The 23,839-nt window shown below is 40.1% G+C and overlaps 1 protein-coding gene across 1 annotated transcript; it reads right to left on the bottom strand.

Annotated features, from left to right (window-relative positions):
* Positions 1-6,514: 6,514 nt before the first annotated feature.
* On the bottom strand, positions 6,515-11,034 carry LOC130020685 (fatty acid-binding protein 9-like). Its single transcript, XM_056111317.1, has 4 exons — positions 10,962-11,034; positions 7,687-7,859; positions 7,147-7,248; positions 6,515-6,588 (listed from the first exon to the last, which is right to left on the bottom strand). The coding sequence occupies exons 1-4, from the start codon at positions 11,032-11,034 to the stop codon at positions 6,538-6,540; spliced, it is 399 nt and encodes a 132-aa protein (XP_055967292.1). The 3' UTR covers positions 6,515-6,537.
* Positions 11,035-23,839: the final 12,805 nt, after the last annotated feature.

The raw sequence follows: 23,839 nt of genomic DNA, 5'->3' as shown, positions 1-23,839 counted from the left end.
TTTCTCCAGACCCTAATTATCTAAAATTTTAGAATTCCAGGAGCTATTCATCTTATGCTATTCATAACAAGCAACACAAAATAAATGATCTAGCATCTACCTTTTTGGCAAGATTGAATAGCAGTGGGAAAATTCAAAATAATGGTGGTGAAAAGGTGCAATGGTGGTGGCACCGGTGTCGAAATATTCAATATAATCCATTATTGTGAACAACTTTATAAAAATTAATTTAAAAATTTTTTAAAAAATAGGTAGAATCACTAACTTTAAGATTTTTATCATTGTACCATAATCATTACAGTTATTGCAGTTTGGGTCTAGTCAGGGTAAAAATTGTGGAATCAAGGCCAGAAAGATAGTATCGGAGTTAAGGTGAATAGCTTTTAATGTCAGCTATTTAATCCCTAGAACCACATGGTCCTCTGAGCATCACAGCCCATAGCCCTGGAGGCCTTTGACCACCACCACATATGAACCGGGAAGCCCTGGATCACCACCAGGATGGCCTACGGGATCCTCAGCACTAAAGGGTGAAAAGGAATCTTATCCTCAAGTCATTGCACTGAACAGCTCACCAGTTGGTTATAGATCTCATGGAGGGAGCCTCTGGGACCCCTTTGTACCATTTGGGAGTTACCCCATTCCAACCCAAGAAACTGTGGAAACATATACAATGGGCCCAAGTTTTATCTTTCATTACTTGTGTAATTCAAAGAGAGAATGAAATAGTGAGGAGGAGAATTCTATATCTACTTAGCTAAGCAAACCCTAAACCCAGAGAATATTACTGGAGCGGATACATTTTCTGAAATAGAAAAAAATATGTATAAAAGAAAGATTTTTAGTAATGATTGTATTATATTCTTATCCAAATTACTTAGCAAAAAATGAAGACAATAATATTTATGCCTTAAAAAGCTTTTAAGAACTACTTTATGAGGATATTTTCTTTAATAAAACATTTATGAAATATTATTACTTCCAGAGAGATATTACAGCAGGAAGGACACTTGCCTTGCATGCACCAACTTGGGTTCAATTTCTGACACATGAAATTGCCTGAACACCACCAAGAATTATCCCTGATCACAATCTGGGAGTAATCCCTAAGTTGACCCAGGTGTAGCCCAAACACCAAAATCAAACAAGAACATTGGTTTTAAACATTTAGGTATTTCTAATAAGTCAACTCATCATCAAACTGAGTCCTTATACTTAGAAGTTCCAGTACAGTAGAACAGTATAAATTTCCAGCAGTATTTGAATGGGATTGTGTTGGAGTTTAAAATACAAACACTTCCCAGATATATGCACACATAATTATGACAAAAGAATGAAGTGCATGAAATAGATGGAGCAAGGAGGGCTTCTTCAACAAAAGGTACTAGAAAAACTGAATAGCTACATGCAAAAAATGAAATTAGACCACACAGTACACAAAGTTAATTGAGTATAGATTAAAGACCTTGATAGTAAACTGCTTTAAAAAAAGTTTTCCCTACTAATTAAGAGAAAATAATCACACATCAAAAGACTAATGTTCAAGATGCGTAGGGTAGATGAGAAACAAACGGGGGGATGGGGTCAAGGGGATTTAGGTACATCAGTGGTGTTAAGAATAGCACTGGGTCTGAGCAATAGTACAGTGGGGAGAGTATTTGCCTTGCACACGGCTGACCTGGGTTCAATCCCCAACATCCCAGATGGTCCCCCAAAGCACCGCCAGGAGTAATTCCTGAGTGCAGGCAGAATCAGGAGTAACTCCTGAGCATCACTGATTATGACCAAAAAAGAAAAAAAAACTAAAGAAAGAAATGATAGCACTAAACACCCAACCCCCAGAGTCAACAGCACTGACATTGCAAGACCCAAACTTTAACAACCAAATTTAAAAGGTGCCTGTCAAGATGGTAGGCTGGGGCTGAGGTAGAGTTTAGCTAGGAGAGAACCTGGAAACATTGATGGAGGTCTCAGTAAAGGAACACTGAATGTCAAAAACCCTACTATGAGTAGCTTTGTAATTCATGGTCCTTTAATAAAATACATTTCTGGAAAAAAAACAAGATACATAACGCAATCTCAAAACTCAACAACAACAACTAAACAACTAAGAAAACCATCTGATAAAGGAAAGGGAATAGACAATTCCTCAGAGATGACATAAAGATGACCCAAAGGCATATAAAAAATTGTTTATTTTCACTGACTATCAGGGAAATGCAAACCAAAATAACAATGAGATGTCACCTCAGAATAACAAGCATGACCTGTATCAAAAAGTCTGGAAACGGTAAGTGTTGGCAAGGATGTGAAGGGTGGAGGTGAGGGTTGGAACCTCTTATCACTGCTGGTGAATTCAGACTCTTGGGAAAACAATTTAAAAATGTCTCAAATAATTAAATAGAGTTTCTATATGATGCTGCAATTCCACACCTGGAAATCTACCCTCAAAATGCATTTTTCGATTTATGATAATTTTCTTTAAATCTAATAATAAGAAAATATATAAAATTAGATCTTATAAGAATACAGACAAGTGGGGGTACTTAAAAGTGGGGGTACATTATAAGAAATGTGTCTCTAAGCAATTAGATAATCCCATTGTTATGTGAAATCATAAACTTCATGGCAAATTAAATATTGTCCTTGGGTCTAGCCGGTTCTTTGCACACTGGAAATACACTTATTGCTAATAGTCATTGAGACACTGATGGATACACTTCAGTGTTTTGTTGTTGATCAAGGTCACTAAAAGTTACTTCATATCTCACGTAGAACCTTCCTGAGTTTTTTAAATAATATTATTGTTTTTTAGGAGAGAGAGAACAAAATGGAATACCCTGCCATAGAGGCAGGGTGGGATTGGGGGGATGGTTGGTGGGAGGGATACTGGGATCCGTGGTGGTGGGAAATGGGCACTGGTGGAAGGATGGGTATTTGATCATTGTATAATTGAAACCCAAGCACAAAAATTTGTAAGTCTACAACTGTACCTCATGGTGTCTCACTAATAAATTTTTTTAATTAAATAATTAATATTATATCAAAAAATAATAATATTATTATTGTTTTTGATGAAGCAAATCCTTTAAAAAGCTTCTATCACTTAGATCTTATTTCCTAAGATTGTCACTATGGTGGAATAAAACTTGCCTTCCTGGAAAGCAAACACCATCATTGATTTTCCTCTTTGGGGATGGAAATTAATCACTTTTAATTTTGTTCCCAGATTAATTACTTGATGCAATCTTTTACTGGAAACACTTATAGTGGATTTTATGTTCTTATGGGTCATGATAAACAAAGCAACACAAAATTAAATCAAGTACAAGGGAAATGATGCTATAGAAAAGCAGGAAATACAAGATGTATGAGGATACTGAAATAAAACACTGAACATTACAACAGCTGTGACACTGCTGGGCAATAGAAACTTTGAGGACACTGTCGTATTGGTGATCTGACACTGGCCAAGCGTTGTTGTGCAGCACATGAATCTAACTAAATTCCTCTCCTTATGCCATCTCTGCCTTCTCCTTCACTAGTAGATATGATGATGGTGAGGAAAAATCAGCAGCTGAGATAATTAGCTCAGCTTGAAACTTGGTAATAGCGTGCAGTCTGTCATCTGGTCATTATTTTACTCAGTGGTAAAAGCGATTGTTTTAAATAGCACGGGCTGGAGTGATAGCATTTGCCTTGCACACGGCCGACCTGCGTTCAATTCCTCCACCTTTCTCGGAAAGCCTGGGAAGCTACCGAGAGTATCCCGCCCACACAGCAGAGCCTGGCAAGCTCCCTGTGGCATATTCGATATGCCAAAAACAGTAACAACAAATTTCAAAATGGAGATGTTACTGGTGCCCACTTGAGCAAATCGATGAACAAAGGGAGGAGAGTGCTACCAGTGCTACCATGTTGAGAATAATATGCTCTTATTACAACTCTAGGGATGTGCATGTAGGATAGTTCCCAGTCTTGTTGAAAACATACAGATTCAATAAGCACAATTTGATACGTATATATTATAGCACTGTAGCACTGTCCTCCCGTTGTTCATCGATTTGCTCTAGTGGGCACCAGTAATGTCTCATAACAAATTGTGGGACTTGTTGTTACTGTTTTTGGCATATTGGATACACCACAGGGAGCTTGCCAGGCTTTGCCATGTGGGCAAGATACTCTCCGTAGCTTGCTGGGCTCTCCGAGAGGAGTGGAGGAATCAAACCCGGGTCAGCCATGTCCGCTGCGTGCAATGCAAATGCCTACCCACTGTGCTATCGCTCCAGCCAATATATAGTATATGCATTGAAAGTGTATGATTCAATACATATATATTGAACTGTGTTGGTGCTAGAAATAGCAGTGTGAATGTAATAGCAACACTTCTTGCGTATGTGGGCCTTATACTCTAGTTAACAAGACATATATTAAACATTCAGAAACGTATTAGACTTCCCCTTTACAAATGAAAGTAGCAAGAAATCCATTAAAAAGCTAATTCAGGATTACTGTGTAAAAAGATGTCTTACAAAAGTCTTAGACACCAGATGACATAAACTAATTATCTGGTTTCTTTTCAGAATTTAACTGCTTGGGCATCTGGTGCCTTCACAGACAGCTACGTGACAGGAAAACGATGATGACACTTCATTCTTGATAGCCTCCTATTTTGTGTCTCCAAGAAGTGTTTTTCTCTATGTTTCACAGAGCTGAGGTTAAAGTTGTTTCTTTTAATGTAAGCCATCTCAATAATTTTCTAAGCCACCGGTGTATAGTTGATCTTTTGGTTACTATGGTAACAAGTGTATTTTTGCTTCCCCAAGGGAAATCAATCACTTTTCTTTTGTTGAATGGCACCAAAGAGAGGGAAGAAAGAGTTTGTAATTCCTTCAAACAATGCAATTAGCTTGGTTTTTTTCTAAAATCTAACACGTGATTCTTCCCAAAGGGTCTCTAAAATTTCACATCATTATTTCTAATAGAAGACGTGTGAATTAGAAGTATTGAGTAGGGAGGGAATAGGAAGACAAAAATTCCACCCGTCTGTTTTTACTCATCGTTGTAACATATGCTGAGATTGTCATCCTTTTTTCTACTCCATTTGCGTCTCTGTTTTAAGTTAAAGTGTTATTAATATCATTAAAGTGGGCTGTACTTCTCAGGCATGAGCACAAGAAGCCACAGGAAATACATTTTTAGGATTCAGCCATCTGCTACCTCATTACTTATGTGAGAAATGAATCTGTTAAAAAGAATTCACTTGTAATCACAGTAAAAAAAATACGTGGCTGTGTAGATGCATGTATTTGTCTAGCTCAATTTCTTAAAACTCACCAAAATTAGGTAATTCTAATCATATGTTAATGTGGTAGAGACACTTCCTTGGACATGTCTTCATTTTTTCAATAATTGATATAGTATAAAGAAAAATTCTAAAGAAATTATAATCTGGGGCTGGAAAAATAGTGCAGTGGGTTGCTTTGCACTTGTCTTACACTCAGCTGACCCAAGTTCAATACCCAGCACCCCATGTGATCCCCTGAGCCTACCAGGAATGATCCTTGAATTGGAGATAGATAGGAATTTGCACCAAGAACCACCAGGTGTGGTCCAAAAGCAACAACAAGAATTATAATCTGAATGTACATTATTTATCTTAGTTTTCCATGAGATACATATGTATAAATATATTACAAACTAATGTTAGATTAGAGAGAAATTGTTTTTATGTCAAACTATATTTTCTTTTATTCATGCTTATCCATCCCTTATTCCAGTGCTACAAATGCTCTTAGATTTTTAGGATAAGCTTTCATTTTGCTAAGCTCAAAGAGCACTTCCTAGCAATAGTGTATGGTGAAACTATTTAAGACCTCTGCATAGTTCCAATAATTATGTTACTACTAAGCATCTAGAAATTCAAGACTGGCATTTTGGAAAATGTCATTCTGTGAAAACTAAATTGGTAACTTGAAATAGGAATAAATAGGATAATGATTATTTCAAAATATTTTTACAAAAAGTTGTTCACATAGAATAGGGCTTATATTGCATGCTATCATATATCTATCATCTGTCATCTGTCTACGTCATCTGCTTTAAGTATATCCAGCCTCTAAACAAATGGAAGGCCAGTAAATGGTTCTCAGAATCCATGTTGCCTAGAGTGATTTTTAATGATTATAAGTATCTCCTTTAGGATCACCCAATTTTTACATAGTACACTTTGACAAAGTGCCTTAACCTAGGTCATGACTTTAGTGCAGAGAACTCAAGGACTGAGGAAATCAAGAGGGAAAAAGACTTTGGGGTGCAAACCCTCCTACTACAGGCAAGAACTTCTTGTCTCACCAACCTATTAATATTTTCTTCGCCCTCAATATCACAATGCTCCCAAACTGCACTTGTTGTTATAATTTTATTGAGCAAATTAATGTTGAAGAGTTCTCTTTTAATCTCGGGCTCTGAGGCAGTTCTTCTTCAAGTCCCTGTTTTCTGTTTGTGAGCAAGTTTTTACTGATGTAGACACTTTCTTCATACCTTCTTATAGATTCTGGTGCTGACAACATTATTCATGATGCATTCCTAAAATCAAAAATGCATTGGTTAGAGTTAGACTACAGATTAAAATTAATCTGTCCCTCTTTTCCCAGAAACCTCTGGGCTGGAGCGATAGCACAGCGGGTAGGGCGTCTGCCTTGCACGCAGCCGACATGGCCGACCCGAATTCGATTCCTCCGCCCCTCTCGGAGAGCCCGGCAAGCTGCCGAGTATCTCGTCCGCACGGCAGAGCCTGGCAAGCTCCCCGTGACGTATTCGATATACCAGACACAGTAACAACAAAGTCTCCAATGGAGACATTACTGGGCCCGCTCGAGCAAACTTGAAAGGTGTACAACAAATATGACTATCTGCCAACTTAAAGGGTTGCATCACAGTTTTTCATATGATAGACCTGGAGTTTGATCCCTGAACCACATGTCCCCCACCTTGACCAGGAGTCATCAGTCTAGCTGGAGCCCTGAATTGTCAGACTCATGCCATCAGACTGACAGAGGTACACAGGAGTCCTGGTTGCTGATTAGAAGACCCCCGGATCAATCAATAAATATAGTTTTAAAATTCAATTTAGACAAAACTTACCACTACCATTTTCCCATCTACGATTTTCCTTTTGATTGTTGTCTCTTTGCCGAGCCATTTTTGGACATGAATCATTGACCCACCATCTAATGTGACAATACTCTGGAAAGGCAGAAAGAAATCAGAAATCGCAATTTATTGCACTCCAACCTACACAGACCTAGACATTGACTTGTTAATTCTTCTGTTTTTCAAAATTATCACCTTATTCCTCTCATAATTTGGTAGGCTAGAGAAATCTTAAGAGTATTTCTTTAATTCTTTCCCTTTAGGCAAACCACAGTGAATTATTCATGTGTAGTTGTCCTTCTATATGTTCTTTTACACAATGACAAGAATTCAAAAAAAGTTGGGGAAAGTTGAACTTTTATCTGCTAGCTGCTAGAAAAATGTGAAAAATGATTGACTTTTTAAATGTGCAGCATCAGTGAACAGAGTGAGCCTTAACTGACTTAGTAATAAGTCAAGTTACATATGATTAAACCATGTCTAACCATCAGTTTTTTTCTTAATGTGGAATACTGAAGATTATGCTATTACCTTTACTTTCCTATTGTCTGCCGTGGTTTCATCAAATTCTTGCCCCAGTTTGAAGGAGATTTCGGTGTTTTTGAAAGAACTTTCTGATTTGAAGTTCACTGTGTCCCCATCCATGGTGATAGTGATGGTTGGTTTTGCTAAATCCGCCATGCTACGAATAGCAGCACTCACTCCTACAAGGCAGAGAAAGCAAAACACATATTTAGAGGGAAATATTATCCTTTGGGGAAGCATATTTAAAAAAATTCATATTCTCTGCACTTTCACACAATGTAATGTTTCTTTGGTGCTCTCTCCAACTAGAGGTCTATACTGTCCTAGTCAGAAGAGATGTATAGTAATTATCTTTAATATTTTGAAATGGTAACTTTCTGAAACTGTGCTTCATTTAACGTGTACTTTTATATGGTACCCTTCCATGATCCAATGCTTGTACTTAAACTCAGTAGGGTTACTATAAGTTGCAGAAATTTTTATCCACATTTTAGAAACCAGACACCATGATTGAGAGAAGTAGAGAGATTTAGTCTAGGTGATATATTTGGTATCAGAGCTAAGATTTAAGCACAGATTTTATAATTTGAATATTCTACTACACTTAAGGAACAGCACAGAGCTAGGAGTACACCCTGAGTACTGCCAGGTATGGCCCCAAAAACAAACAAAAATTTTAGTAACATTTTAAAAAACAACTATTGCAATTTTCCAAGTATCTAAATTACTACAAAAGCATATGACTTACAAAATTTAAACTGCTCACTGATTTGCAGATTTAGATAGGCTCTGTCATAAAGAGGAAGTCAGCTCCATTGAACTTGGAGCCTAGCTTTGTTATTTAGGGTGAGGATTTCCCTCTCCCACACTTTCCCCTTGGGTATTGGCTCTTCTCTCTTGGGATTGAGAGAAAATTCAAAATTTCATGTTCATACTATGGAAATGATCTAGTGTATCTAGTTTCAGAGAAGTGGTGTTGGACTTGGATCACAAAGAAGAATGAGATGGTCAAAACTCTGACTCAGACTTTGACACTTGCTAACATGAGCATGCAATTTCCCTTCTTTAATCTTCAACTTTTTTCAGTAGTAAAATGTATCTAGCTATCTTTGTGGTGTTGGAAGATTAAATGAAAAGATTTAAAATTAGAATCACATATAAAGGTGCTCATCCATTTTCATTCCTATACTCTACATAGGCCAAGCTTGCAATCAAACCAAACAGATTTTGAAATCTAAGCCCCAGATTTCTTATGTATTCTGCAATTGAAACTCGAAACAGGTGAGTACATCAGAGCATACAATATAGAGGGATGTTTTATTAACCCTTAAGAATATTCATTCTACAAAAGGGAATTAGAATGCTGCATTATGAAGAGATTAACTTCTTATTATAAGGAGTAAGAAATTGTTGTATAATTACATAGAAGGAGTAAAGAGTTATAGCATGCATTGATTATTTCAGCACAGTTTAAAAACCGAGTAGAGGATCGGAGATATACCCCAATAGGCTGAGCACATGCCTTGTATTCAGGCAGTCTGCGTTTGTTCATTCATTTGTTTGTTTGTCTTGGGACACCCACCTGTGCTCAGGGTTTACTCCTGGCTCTGCTCTCAGGAATTACTCCTGGCAGTGCTTGGGGGACCATATGGGATGCCAGGTATTGAACCCAGGTTGGCATCGTGCAAGGCAAAGGCCCTACCCACTGTGCTATTGCTCCAGCCCCTCAGGCATCCCGCATTTAATCCCCAGAATCACATGGTTCCTTGAGTACAGCCAGAGGATACACCCAAGTATAGAGCAAGAAAAAGCCCGAGAACACTGCAGGGGCTATTTCTGTTTCTTAATTTGGAGGTAAATAAAATGAGTCAATGCTGGTACCTAGAATCTTTGGTCTTGCATCTTCCACATTGGTCATCTGAGAAGAGTCACGTGACTAAGCTACCTTTTATATGAAGTTGCTGTTAACCCTTTCCTGCCTAAATCTCTTTGGAATTCAACCGTGAGTGTCCTTCTCAGAAAGCTTTTATCAAAATTGAGAAAAGCGGTGGAGGGAGGGTGGGGTGGGGACAGGAAGGAAAAGAAGCAAAGTAAGGTTAAAAATATATTTATAGAGTTTGTTTTTGCAGAGTATGCTTCTCTTATTTCAAAATTGTTTTAATTAAATCTTAAATAGTTGTTGTTTCGCTAGCATTAGTAAAATTTAGTTGCCATAGACCCAGGTCATTACAAATTATGTTTATTCATCTTGGTAAGGATCACGAGTAGGGTTTTAATTTCTGAGAAATAGTCTATGGGAAGGTATCCAAGAGTAAAAATCTTATTTTCCTGATAAGAAATTCAAAATTCCTAGGACAGACATGTGACACGTTGCTAAATACATCTCTCACATGAATAAGAATCAGTGATATATTTCTTCCATCACACACACACACACACACACACACACACTCTCTCTCTCTCTCTCTCTCTCTCTCTCTCTCTCTCTCTCTCTCATTCAGGTCCACGAGGAATAGTTCAGTGATCAAGGTTCATACTTTGCATACTCAGGGACTCGAGTTCAACCCCTGGCACAGGTATCCTCCCACTCTCGTACCACTGGGCATGGTCCTGGTGGCTCCCAGCACCTTGGAGCCTGAACAATATTGTGTCACTGAATCGAAGCATCGAACTATCTAGCCCACTTGGCTCGGTACAGCCAGGGAGTGCCCAAGGAGTCCCCGGAGCTCAGCTTGAGAGGCCCTCCAAAAAAACAAAATTCAAAACAGTTTATAGTAATGGTGTAAATATATCCACATGTTTGCATACTTTAAAAATAATCCAACCAACTGGAAACTTCACTTGGTGTTCTTGCTCTTTTAAAGCTACATTTTAAAGCAAATCTTGAAACAAATTTAGTTAATAAATGAACTATAGATCATTAATTACAGTCTATACATTCTAAAATGGATAAAGTTACTTGGAGTTATACTAAGGAGAAATTTCTTAAAGGGGCAAGAATAAAATCTTTTCAAAGGAACTTTAAATACAATAGAGTCTGACTGCAAGGTTGATGAGGTGGTCTTTCTGCCAATAATACTGTCCCTAGGATTCTAGAAAGGTAGACTTATTTCTAGTATAAATAAAAAGCAAAAGTAGACGCATAAACTTTGTAGATCTCATATAAATACACCCCAGAATCAGAGGAAAGAGAATTCTAGAGAGAATAAGTTTGCCATGCAACCCCAATCACATCACTAAATGAATTGCCCGTTTCCAAATCTTGTAGTAGTCTTTCTCACCCAGTTCTTTCATGTATTCCTCAAAGTTTTCACTGGACACCAGCTTCCAGGTTCCCAAGAAGTGGTTAATCATGATGAAAGCTTTCTGAAGAGGGCACTCACAGCTGAAATCCAAAGAGGCTTAGGCAAGAAAGGGTTAACAGCAACTTTATATAAAAGGCGGCTTAGTCACGTGACCCTTCGCAGATGGCCAATGTGGAAGGTGCAAGACCAAAGATTCTAGGCACCAGCATTGACTCACTTTATTTACCTCCAAATTAAGACACAGAAAATTAACACGTATCACTGATTTTTAAGTCGGTGACTATAGCTTCTAGCAAAGAGATTTACACCTGAGAGTCACCTGATAAATAGCACTTGTAGAATGGAGCCAGTTTCAGTAGAGATCAGCCTTTTGAACTTGAATGCTGAGTCAACTCTCGAGGAATAACAGCCACTGTCTAATGAACCCCTGCCAGAGGTGTTTTCCCACCAGTTCCAAGGACATCCTTGCAAAGTCCACCTCAGCTGCTTTTTGTTTAGACAAGTCACCGTGGTAGAGCACCCTCTTAATTAAAATAATATCCTCCCCTCCCTTCCTTGCAGTGTTGATGAATTGATATTATTTAATGTAATTGAAATGTCTACTTTTGTTTAGAGGGAGATGTAAGGTGTTATTAATTTTGTTATAGTGGTTAATCAAGAGTAATTGTGCTTTGGGAGAAAAGGGGACAATTAATATTGAGTAGCATTTTGTGGTTTGGTATTTAAAGAAGTAGGATGAATGCTTGGGAAAATTTAGCTTGCAGACCAAATTACAAGATAATTTTGATATTAAAATACATCCCTTGAAATTGAGAAGAAGTTTGAGATAGATGTACAGTATTTTGACATCTGAATTCTAAAATACGATGCTAGCAAATATTTAAATATCTATGAAATTTCTGAAATTTTATGCAGTCCAAGTAAGAGATGTATACTGCACAGGTTTTGATTTTATTAAGATAAGATTCTTCAAAACAACTGAATTTTTGGGGGGAAAAAAACTGGAATTCATATGAACAATTTTGAATTACAGTTGTTTGGAAGAAGGCTGAAAAATTAGTTTTAAACACCAAAATAGTCATACCAGTACATGCTTGTGTGAAATATTTCTTCCATTCAAAGAAATATTTACGTGAACTATAAATTTATGGAGAAAACAAAAACAAAGAGACTGGTTTTTGGTTACTATAAATTTATACTTTAAGAACTGTAATTCTTTTGATTAAAACATATAAAGAAGAATTTTATTCTGCAATATTTTCACAGGTGGAAAAATTATTACAATATCTGGGAGATAAACAGGGAAAACAAAAAAACATAAGCTAGTTTCAGAAACTGAGACCTGGGAGTTTTAGAAACTGAAGTCTTGAGCCTAAACTAATATCCATATTAACTATGAATAATGATGACACTAAAATAAGACCCAGAGCAGTTGAAAGTATTCTCAGAAATGACACTTAAACTTTTCAAAAAAAGCACGTGACAGAGTCTTGCTCTACTAGGTCTAGTCTCTGTTTGAGAAGACAGCAAGCACTAAATACATGGCTATATATGTTTGCAAATAAGACATGGGACAAATGTCTCCTATATAACCATCTGTTTTCCAATTCTTCCACTGATTAATTAAAAAATCAGTCCTAGGACAGAGATATAGTATAGCAAGTTACAAACTTGCCTTGTACAGAGTCAACTCTGGTTTGATCTACCAAACCATGCCACAAGTGATTTTTTTGAGTGCAGAGCCAGGAGTTAGCACAGCCAGGTATGGAAAGAAAAAAAACAGAAAGGGAAAAGTGGAGTGGAGTGGAGTAAGGAAGGGAGTGAGGGAGGAAGAAAGATAGGAAGGAAGAAGAAAAGCCCATGAGACAAAAGGAAAAGTCAAATTCTTAGCTTCTGTAAGATTTCCTTACTTCTAAGAGAGTATCAGAGGGTAAATTCTCTTCTCTACACTTCTCAATCTCTTTTAGAATATGTGATCCTACTTTGTCATTATTGCCAACTCAAATTCAAAACTGAAAAAGGGCAAAGCAGTGGGGAAGAACTAAGAGTCACTTCATTCTAGAAGTGTTACAGTGATTTCATCCATATATTATAAAGCAGTTGTGTGCTGAGTTTTTTTTTATTTTCAACTTAAGTCATAATTGATAGATCTTTGACTATCGATGTGTGATGGATTTGGAATTTCAAAAGAAATACTAGATGTTCCAGAGATGATGCATATGAGTTAAGGCCTGTGCCTGGCATGTGGCTGATCCTAGTTTGTTCCCAGCACCACATGGTTGAAGTACTGCAAGTTAAAGCCTTCATGGCCAGTCATTTCCAGGATGACTCAGGCAACCCCAGGACCAAGGGGCCCAAGCAGCACTGCATCCTCAGATCCTCACATTGAATCCCTGACCCAACTGGCAGAGAATTTCCATAAGTGGCCCCTGGCCTCCTGAGCACCACCTGGGATCTCCCTTGCAAACAAAAGCAAAACTTGTAGATATCATATGATGTTGACATCCTCCACAAAATCTTCCATCTTTTCAAATACAATTCAAACATCTCTACGACTCCAGTTCAGAGCTAGTTGCTCCCTACCAAGGGGATCCAATGAATATGGGCTGGAGCGATAGCACAGCGGTAGGGCGTTCGCCTTACAAGCGGCCAACATGGCAGACCCGAGTTTGATTCCTCCGCCCCTCTAGGAGAGCCCGGCAAGCTACCGAGAGTATTCGATATGCCAGACACAGTAACAACAAAGTCTCCAATGGAGACGTTACTGGGCCCGCTCGAGCAAATCGACAATCAACGGGAGGGCCTTTACCTTTACCTTTACCTTATCCATATTAGTTTTTCTAGTTTTTCTCCAGCCTTCCCCTGGGTTATTATATGAGTACATCAAGCAATAAAATTCTTTCTTACTGTGCTCTAAGTCTCCAAAACAGTGCCTAGCAAAAATGCAGGTGCTCAATAGATATTTTATGAGCAGATGACGAAAGGATTAAGCAGTGTCTGTTCCTTTTTAATTCATAGTTCCTCCCTCATGATCTTAATCTTTTAAAAAGAATGACTAAAGGCAAGATCTTAACACATTGTCCTCTTTCGACCTGCTGCTGAGAGAGGCTCTTCCCTCTGTTCATGTTCTAGTAGAGACATCCTCAGATTCCCCTTATCTTTGCAGTGTCTTGCTACTTTTTAAGTCTTCTGTCTCAACTGAATTCTGTGGGCTTTGGTTTCAAGTTTTAGGCCATCCCCAGTGAAGCGCAGGGATTCAGTTCCCAGTCTCAACCCAGGCCTCCACATGTAAAGTATATACAGAACCCCTGGAGACTTCTCTCAACTCCCTCTCAACTGAGAAGTTTCTGTTTTTGCTGCTACATCCACTCGCTTCTGTAACACAACCTTTGGTTTGTTTTTACTTCTCTGGATTTTTTGTTTTGTTTTGTTTTTTATTGGGGGGACACACCCGTCAGTGCTCAGGGATCATTCCTGGCTTTGCATTCAGTGATCACTCCTGGTAGTGCTCAGGGCTTACTTTTGGCTCAGGGATCACATGTGCCAGTGCCCAGGGGGCCATATGGGATGCTAGGGGTTGAACATGGGTCAGCCACATGCAGGGCAAGTGCCCTACCCAATGTACTCTCTAGTCCCTCCAAATTTGGCAGGGGGGGTCATACCCCGCGATTCTCAGGGGTTATTCCTGGTTCTGCACTCAGGAATTATTTCTGGAGGTGCTCGGGGGACCATATGGGATGCTAGGGATCGAACCCAGGTCGACCACGTGCAAGGCAAACACCCTACCTGCTGTGCTATAGCTTCAGCCCCCTCCCTCCAAATTTTAAGTTAATCACTAACATAATTTGAAGTAAAATAGTCATATTTAGAGAAATGGGCTGGAGTGATAGCACAGTGGGTAGGGCATTTGCCTTGCACACGGCCAACCTGGCCGACTGGAGTTTGATTCCTACTCCGCCCCTCTCAGAGAGCCCAGCAAGCTACTGAGGGTATCTCGCCCACACAGCAAAGCCTGGCAAGCTACCCATGACGTATTCAATAAGCCAAACACAGTAACAAGTCTCACAATGTTACTGGGCCCGCTCCAGCAAATCGATGAACAACGGGAGGACAGTGACAGTGACATTTAAAGAAATATGAGACAGAGTTGTACTGCGGATTCACTACCAGGATCTCACCATTCTACAAAGAAGTGATCGTTGATGTCAAGAGAGGGGTACGGCAGGGTGATACCATTTCACCGAAACTCTTCAGTGCCACCCTCGAGAACATCATGCGACGACTGGAATGGGAAGGAATGGGAGTGAAGATAGATGGTCGGCAACTACACCACCTCCGCTTTGCTGATGACATTGTTTTAATAACACCAAACATCAGCCAAGAGGCACCAATGCTGGCCGACTTTGACCGTGAGTGTGGAAAGGTAGGACTACAGCTGAATCTTACGAAGACAATGTTTATGAGAAACAGCCTCGTTCCTGATGCCCCATTCATTCTCAAAGGAACGACCATCTCGGAATGCAACAGCTATGTGTACCTAGGTCTAGAAGTTAACATGACAAATGACCTGGCACCCGAGCTGCGCAGGAGGAAGAGAGCGGCTTGGAACACCTTCAAGAGCGTCGAAGAAATAGCTAAGAGGACGAAGAACCTCCGGCTCCGGGCACATCTCTTTGATTCCACTGTTCTTCCTGCATTAACATATGCCTCAGAGACCTGGGCCCGTAAGCAAACAGGATGAGAACGCTATTCAGGTTTCCCAAAGAAGAATTGAAAGAGCTATGCTTGGAATATCACATTTCACTCAAATGAGAGAAAGAATCCAGAGTTCCGACATCTGTCGATGATCAAGAATCAGGGACGCTGTCTCGATTGCCAAGCTGTCAAAAATCAGATGGGCTGGTCACGTAATGAAATTTAAAGATGACCGCTGGACTAGAGCTGTTACTGACTGGATTCCACGGGATGTCAAAAGACCGCGTGGCTGCCCACCTACCAGATGGTCAGACTTCTTCATCAAGATCATGAACGATCGGTTTGAGGCTCTTCATGTTCCTAGAGCGAACAGACGCCATTGGGCTACACTAGCACGTGACAGGGACAAATGGAGACATTACTGGCGCCCGCTCGAGCAAATCGACGATTAATGGGAAGTTAAGTGATTAAGTGATGAGACAGAGTTAAGAGTTATGTGTTAAGAGAGAACACAGTCTTTTCCAAAGTGGAGAAAGCAGGGCCAGAGCAATAGCACAGCAGGAGGGCATTTGCCTTGCACACAGCCGACCCAAGTTCGATCCCTGGCATCCCATATGGTCCCCTGAGCACTGCCAGGAGTAATTCCTGAGTGCAAAGCCAGGAGTAACCCCTGATCATTGTTGAGCGTGACCCAAAATGAAAAAAAAAAGTGGAGAAAACCTAAGGTAGCTTTTGGAAACAGAATGGATTTTCTTCAAATTGACTTGACCTGGAGTTTTGTCTAGACACAAAACTTTATCTGGAGTTGGGAAGGTAGGAGTGGAGTGGGGGAAATGATCTTTTTCACTGCCTTTTGTTCTTCTTAGAGTATATTCTTTTCTTAGGGGATTCACCCTTCTTTGGGTGATGCCTCAGATTCTGCATCTCAAATGATCTCAATATTTTTATCTTAAAGGGGTCCAGACTTCCTGCTTCTTGGCAGATTCAAGGCTGGAGGCTTGGCAATATCTTTAAATCACACCCCCTTCTCCTATCTGCCTTCAATAGTTCTTCCTGTTATAATCATTTGCAGTGCCATGGATCAAATATGATTTTACCTGCAAGGCAAGTGCTCTACCAGTGATCTACTCTTTTTGGGGGGGTGTTGGGAGTGGGGAGTGGTTTGGACCACATTTAGCAATGGTCGGGGGGGCACTCCTGGCTCAACATAATTTTTCAGTAACTTGTGGAGAGAAGGTAAATGTATATTTAAGAATAAATTTAGTATTCATTAATCATTGTTGTTTGGCGTCTGGGGGCCACATCTGGCAGTGCTCAGGAGGTATTCCTGGTTCTCACCTCAGAAATGGCCTTGGCAGTATACTTGGGGGACCAAATATGGTTCCATAGATCTAATCAGGCTCAGCCACATGAAAGGTAAGCACCTTACCTCCTATAGTATCTTGCCATCTTAACTTAAGGTTTATACAAAGAACAATTAATAAAACTATCTGGCACTCACTTTTATGTGGAAAACAGAATGACAAGAAATTTTAGGGAGTTCATAAAACATGACAGCAGTGATACTTTAGGAAGGAACTTATTGAATCAGGATGCCTGGGCTATCCAATTGGACATGAAAGAAGAAGTCTCAGTTTCCCCTTGGCAGCTGCTATGAACAGTACTATTTTGACTGCCCCCACCCTACACTTTTGACTAATGTGAATTCATGGACTCTTGTGGATAAGTGGGAAGCTAACAATTCCCCAACACCAATGATTCTGCCTCAGACCTTAGACCCATTAAGAGATCATTGGATAGAGACTCAGAAATAAATCTCTGTAGAGATGCCTCCAGACCCTGCCCAGGCTGAGACACATCCAGAGCACCTTGGGGGGAGGGGGGTGTCAGATGAGCCCTTCACCCACACAAATAAAGCCCCAATAGCCAAAAACCTCCCAAACCCAATCACCAGCATGCTCATGGCCAGTCTCCACAGGCTCGGGACAAACCTCACCCATGAATGAATCTGGTGAAAACTCAGGCATGCAGGTTTTGTGACCAAAATCTCCAAGGTCTCACACAGTCCAGGATGGGCGACCTTCCCTCATCTCCCTGTTCTTCCAAGAGCCTGGCAGTCATGCCCACAAACTGTCTCTGGTGCCATATAAGCTCATTAACCAGCCATGTTCCAGGAACTCGCAAACCAATCTCAGAAGAGATCAACAAGCTGTAGAGATGCCTCCAGACCCCAAAGTCACCATCCAGCTAAAAATTTAACTCCAGTTGTATCACCCTATTTAAAATTTTAGAATTCCTAGAGCGACATCTCACACTCTACACCACTGATATACCAGGAGTAGCACACCACACCACATTGGATGGGATGTAAAGTAGAAGGCAACCAATCTCAATTAAAAAAATATCAGCATCCAAGGCTCAAGCTGTAACAACATGTTAGTAATCTCTTAGACAGGGCTTAGTTGTTTCAAGGTAAGATACAACAATCTTCACACACTTTCTTTTTTTTTTTTTATTAGTGAAAAACCATGAGGTACAGTTATAGGCTTACAAATTTTGTGCTTGGGTTTCAGTTATACAATGATCAAGTCCCCATCCCTCCACCAGTGCCCGTCATCCATCCCCATGGGTCCCAGCATCCCCCCCACCCTCATCCCCCCCCCCCCGTCCCATCCTGCCTCTGTGGCAGGGTATTCCCCCCTGTTCTCTCTCTCTTCTTTTGGGTACTGTGTTTTGCAAGAGAGGCTTTGAGTGGCAATCATGTTTGGTCTATCGACTACCTTCAGCATGCTTCTCCCACCCTGGGAGGGCCCTCACAACACCCTTCATTTGGTACTCTCTTCTCTATCTGAGCTTCCTTTTCACCTAGAGTCTGTGGCTGGCCTTCCATTCATGGAGCAAAATTCCTGGTACTAATCTCAGCCATTCCTGTGTGTCACTCTCCCTTTTTGTTGCTTTATGTTCCCCAGATGAATGCAATCTTTCTGTGTCTATCCCGCTCTTTCTGACTCATTTCGCTTAACATGATACTTTCCATGTAGTACCACTTGTATGTAAATTTCATAACTTCATCTTTTCTAACAGCTACATAGTACTCCATTGTGTAAATGTACCAAAGTTTCTTTAACCAGTCATCTGTTCTTGGGCACTCAGGTTTTTTCCAGATTCTGGCTATTGTAAAGAGTGCTGCAATGAACAAACAATTGCAGATGTCACTTCGACTATACCTTTTTGCCTCTCTGGGATATATTCCCAGGAGTGCTATAGCTGGGTCAAATGGCAGATCAAATTCTAATTTTTTGAGAATCGTCCATACTGTTTTCCAAAAGGGTTTCACACACTTTCTTTTAAGGAAATCTTTCTTGATCATTTTAGTTAATTATTTGTAACAAAAAATACAACATAAATTATTTAGGGTGTGCTATTGGGGCAGGCTTGGATGGTGGTTGGGAAAAGGGTGATGGTAAGGGGTAATAGGGTTGGGATAGGTGTTGAAATATTGAATAAACTATTGTGAAAAACTTTATGAAAATAAAATTAAATTAAAAAATAAAATTAAAAAAAGAGATAATGGATAATCCCTAAGGCTATCTGCCAAACAGAAAAACTCAAAGGCCTGAAGCTAGACCCCAACACCCTATGATCCTTGTATTTATTTAAACATTTTTAACACTTGATAAGTAAAACAAATATCGTTTTCCTATAAAAGAGCCACCCAATGAGCCACATGTAATTTTGTCCTATACTAAGATCCTCCCTGACTGGGGAGTTTCTTTCCTTTCTCTTTTATGTTCCACTAAATCTTTCTATTTCCAACTCTGAGTCTCAGCATCTCTATTACTAAACTTTTTTTTTCTTTTTGGGTCACACCCGGCGATGCTTAGGAGTTACAACTGCCTCAGGCACTCAGGAATTACTCCTGGCAGTGCTCGGGGAACCATAAGGGATGCTGGGAATTGAACCCGGGTTGGCCGCGTACAAGGCAAGTGCTCTACCCGCTGTGCTATCGCTCTAGCCCCTACTCAACATTTTTATTCTTGAAAATATTAAGGAACCCTGGGAACCACAGACCAACACAGAGAGTATCAGTACTCCTGCATCAAATATCATCTCTTCTTTTTTCTCAGTCTCTCGTGTCCTTGGACCCTTGGACCTACCACTTAAAAATAAGTGACCACTTGAATACAGGTGGTACCTAAATCTATATTTCAGCTGGCATTGTGCTCCTAACTTAAATTACTGTGTCCATTCCTTACTTAGTTTTCTAGACTGAAATACCAACTTCACTTTTCTCATTTGTTAGCAACGATACTGTAAGGTTCACCCAGGGACTGAAAAGTGGCCAGCTGATGAAATAGCGACATTCCTGGAACTGAAGATCACCCTGCCCTCTCTGGTACTGAAGACAGGGCTGATGGCCCATTCCACGCCTGGCAGCCCCCAGATTCTATCCCCACTTACTGAGCAACCATTCCCACTGGTCTTTGTTACTTTTCCCGGGACATAGCTCTACTCCAGCCTCACAAAGGGCCAGGCATAGATGGCTGGCCTCAGCCTACGCAGACAGATGGACAGAGGCGAGTAAAGTGGAGAAATGGGAGACTTTTATTGGGGTGCACTCCCAGGAAGACCCTGCAGGTCCCTGGCGAGGCTAGGAGAGAGCCAAGCCCTAGGAAAGATTAAGCAGGGTTTTAAATTGTCTTGGGCAGGAAAAGAGAACAGAGAATGGGGTGGGCCCAGTGTGCTTGGTCTGGTCTTCTGTTATCTGTAGGGGATGGATGTGAGGAGGCATGGAATGCAGTCTGATGACTTCCTGTCACCAGATGGGCCCTGTCTTCCGTGCTCTGGGCAGGGTGATCTTCGATTCCAGGGATGTCGCTATCTCATCAGCTAGTTGACATTTGGTTCCAAGCAAACCTTACAGCCAGAAGGGTCTGCCCAGGAGCGCACACTAATAAACTTCTTATATTTTTATACTTTTCTCATCTCTGTCTGTCTGGAGAAATCTCACCAGGTGAGAGTTCCGACCTATCAGATACTAAATTTTTAGAAGATTATTTTAATGATTTGCTCGAGCGGGCCCAGTAACGTCTCCATTGGAGACTTTGTTGTTACTGTGTCTGGCATTAAAATGTGCTGTTGCAGGCAGATAAACAGGGGTCTGGTAATGAACTTTGAGGAAATTAGGAAATCATAAAACTTTCAAATAAATTGTCTAGCCCTGAAGGTATGCAGAACACATCCCCAGGAGATTCTAATTCTGAACTCTCTGGGGATAAAGAAACTGAGCCCCACCCAGAGAAGGGTGGAACCTTCAGAAAAGAAAGATACTGAGAAGGTTTTAAGGTCCTGATAAGAATATGAAAGTACCATTAAGAGTGCAAAGACTTCCAAGTGGTAACACCCAGATTAATTTTTACATATGCAGAGAACTCCAGACCAAGACAATTTGGGAAATTATATATAAACTTCTCCCAAATCCATCCATCTAGGCATTTTCCATGAGAAGTCTCCTTGTTCCCTCTTGATTGAAAATCTCTCTCTCTCTCTCTCTCTCTCTCCCTTTCCCCCCCTCTCTCTCTGTCTCCCTTCCCCTTCTCTCCCTCTCCCCCCCCTCTCTCTCACACACACACACAAATACACACCCCTCACATCTCTAAATTTCTTTCAACAAAAACTATTTTGCTTCACCATTTTGCCTCCTCCTGAAAGTCTATTTTGGAGAGAGATGACAGACTTGGAACTCTGGTACCATTTTTTAGGACTGATTTTTGTCTTTCTGCAAAGAGCAATTCCTTGCTCCAGTCCGAGTACACAGCTCCCTGAGAGGTTGGGTGATGGGGACCAGTTTCCATGCAGTTCAGGACAAATTGGCTTCAGGAACAATGTGACAGCAGCCTCATGGGGCTGGCAGGATGCAAGTGTCCAAGTTGCATAGGTGCACAGAGCCAACTTGACTAGCCTGACCCACACCAGGCTTCACCCTGGGTAAGCAAGGTTCTTCCCCCTCTTTACTTCCAGCAAGCAGACAGGTGGAAGCACCATTTTTTCAAGGTGATTCCCCCACTCTGCACTCTACCAAATGACCTGCAACAATGCAAAGCATTTGGTTTGCCACAGAAATTGCACTGTAGCACTGTCCTCCCATTGTTCATCGAGTTGCTCTAGCGGGCACCAGTAATGTCTCCATTGTGAGACTTGTTACTGTTTTTGGCATATCAAGTACACCACAGGGAGTTTTCCAGGCTCTGCCATGTGGACGGGATACTCTCGGTAGCTGGCCGGGTTCTCCAAGAGGGATGGAGGAATCGAACCCTGGTCGGCCGCGTGCAAGGCAAACGCCCTACCCGCTGTGCTATCGCCTGTTCAATCCCTTAGAAATGTCCTCTTTTTTGAGTTTTCACTCCTACCATGAGTCTAAATCTCTCTTTTTGCAAAGAAATAAAATTTTTATTATCAGGGACTTATAATACCTTTCCAATATCCTTTCCTCTTGGTGTTACACATAGAACAGACACCAAGAAAATAACTATGGGCTTACTTTTATAGAAAGTATGATAGTAAAACTTCATAAGAAAAAAATCATACCCATCAAAAAATGGGAAGAAGAGACAGACAGAAGCTTCCTTAAAGAAGACATACTGATGGCCAATAGATGCAAAAAAGAAATGCTCTGCATTCCTTATTATCAGAGAAATGCAAATCAAAACAATGAGATATCACTTCATACCAGTGGGATTAGCACACATTACAACGAACAAAAGCAATCAATGTTGGCATGGATGTGGGGAAAAAGAAAAAAATCTCAGCTGCTGCTGGTGCAAATGTCAACTGGTCCAGCCTTTCTGAAAAATAAGCCTTTTTGGAGACATCTCAATGAATTAAGAATTGAGTTTTCATGTGACTCAGCAATTCCACATCTTGGCATCTACCCCAAGGGCCCAAAAAATCTAATCAGAAAAGATATTTGTGCTCCCATGTTCATTGAAGCTAAAATTCATAGCAGCTAAAATAAGGAAACAATCCAAGTGTCCAACAACACATGACTAGATAAAGAAACTGGTACATATATACACAATAGAATACTGCTTAGCTGTATGAAAACAAAAAGAAACTGAAATCATGCTATTTGCTGCCACATGAATAAGTATAAAGAATACTATGCTGAGTGAAGTTAGTCAGAAGGAAAAGGACAGGTACAGATGATCTCTCGCCTGTGTGGGAAGAAAAGAAATTTATTAAGGAAATAAAACATGACTAAAAGCAAGAGAGCCTGAAAGTAGGCGCAGAAAACTTGGGAAACTAGGGTGGGAGGAGTGAGAAACACACTCTTGTAGAGGGTGTGGTGTTGGAACACTATTGTTAACAGTATTGCAAATCACCATGCCTAAAATTTAAAAACAAAAACTTAAGGAAATAAAAACGACCTTCCAGCTTTGCTTGCAGTCAACTGGGGTTCAATTCCTGGCCCTATGTGGTTTCCCAAGTCTCACCAGGAGTGATCTATTAGCTCAAAGCTCTGAGTAAATCCTGAGCACAACCGTGTAGGGCCCCCCAAACAAAAATAAAGGAAAAAATAAAATAAAAGCATAAAAAGGAAGTATCACAAGCACAAATTATAACAGCTGCAGCATGTACTTTAACAGATTTTTGGCTTAAAATAAAGTGTAAGCAAATCTATGTACTTGGAATTCCAAGTTAAGTAGAGTAGATTCAAAGTTTCCAAAAAGGACAGAATAAAAAATTCACAACCCTCATCCCTTTTACCGCCCCCCCAACACACACACACACACACACACCCATACTATCACATACAAATCTATCTGAGAAATCTTAGCTTTTTTGATATTTTTTATATACGGTGACTCCATGAAGGTTTTATTTGAAAAACAGGTTCCAGAACTATTTAATTTTTTTTATAGCGCTGAGGATTGAACCAATGGCCTCGCACAAAAAATGTAAGTGCTGTATAACTAAGCTACATTCCTGGACTTTCAATATTTTATTTGAATAGAAAGTTACAAAGGTAAGAAAATAGGGATTTTTTTAAAAAAGAAAGAAATAGGAAAAATTGGAAACCACAGCAAGAGTGTTTGCATCATTACTCGTTACAGAACTATTACCTCTTTTCTAAAATAAATATTATAGAATTATTTATA

The sequence above is a fragment of the Sorex fumeus genome, unplaced genomic scaffold (genome assembly GCF_029834395.1).
Source record: "Sorex fumeus unplaced genomic scaffold, SorFum_2.1 ptg000002l, whole genome shotgun sequence".
NCBI lineage: Eukaryota > Metazoa > Chordata > Mammalia > Eulipotyphla > Soricidae > Sorex > Sorex fumeus.
This window is presented reverse-complemented; position numbering and strand designations above follow the sequence as displayed.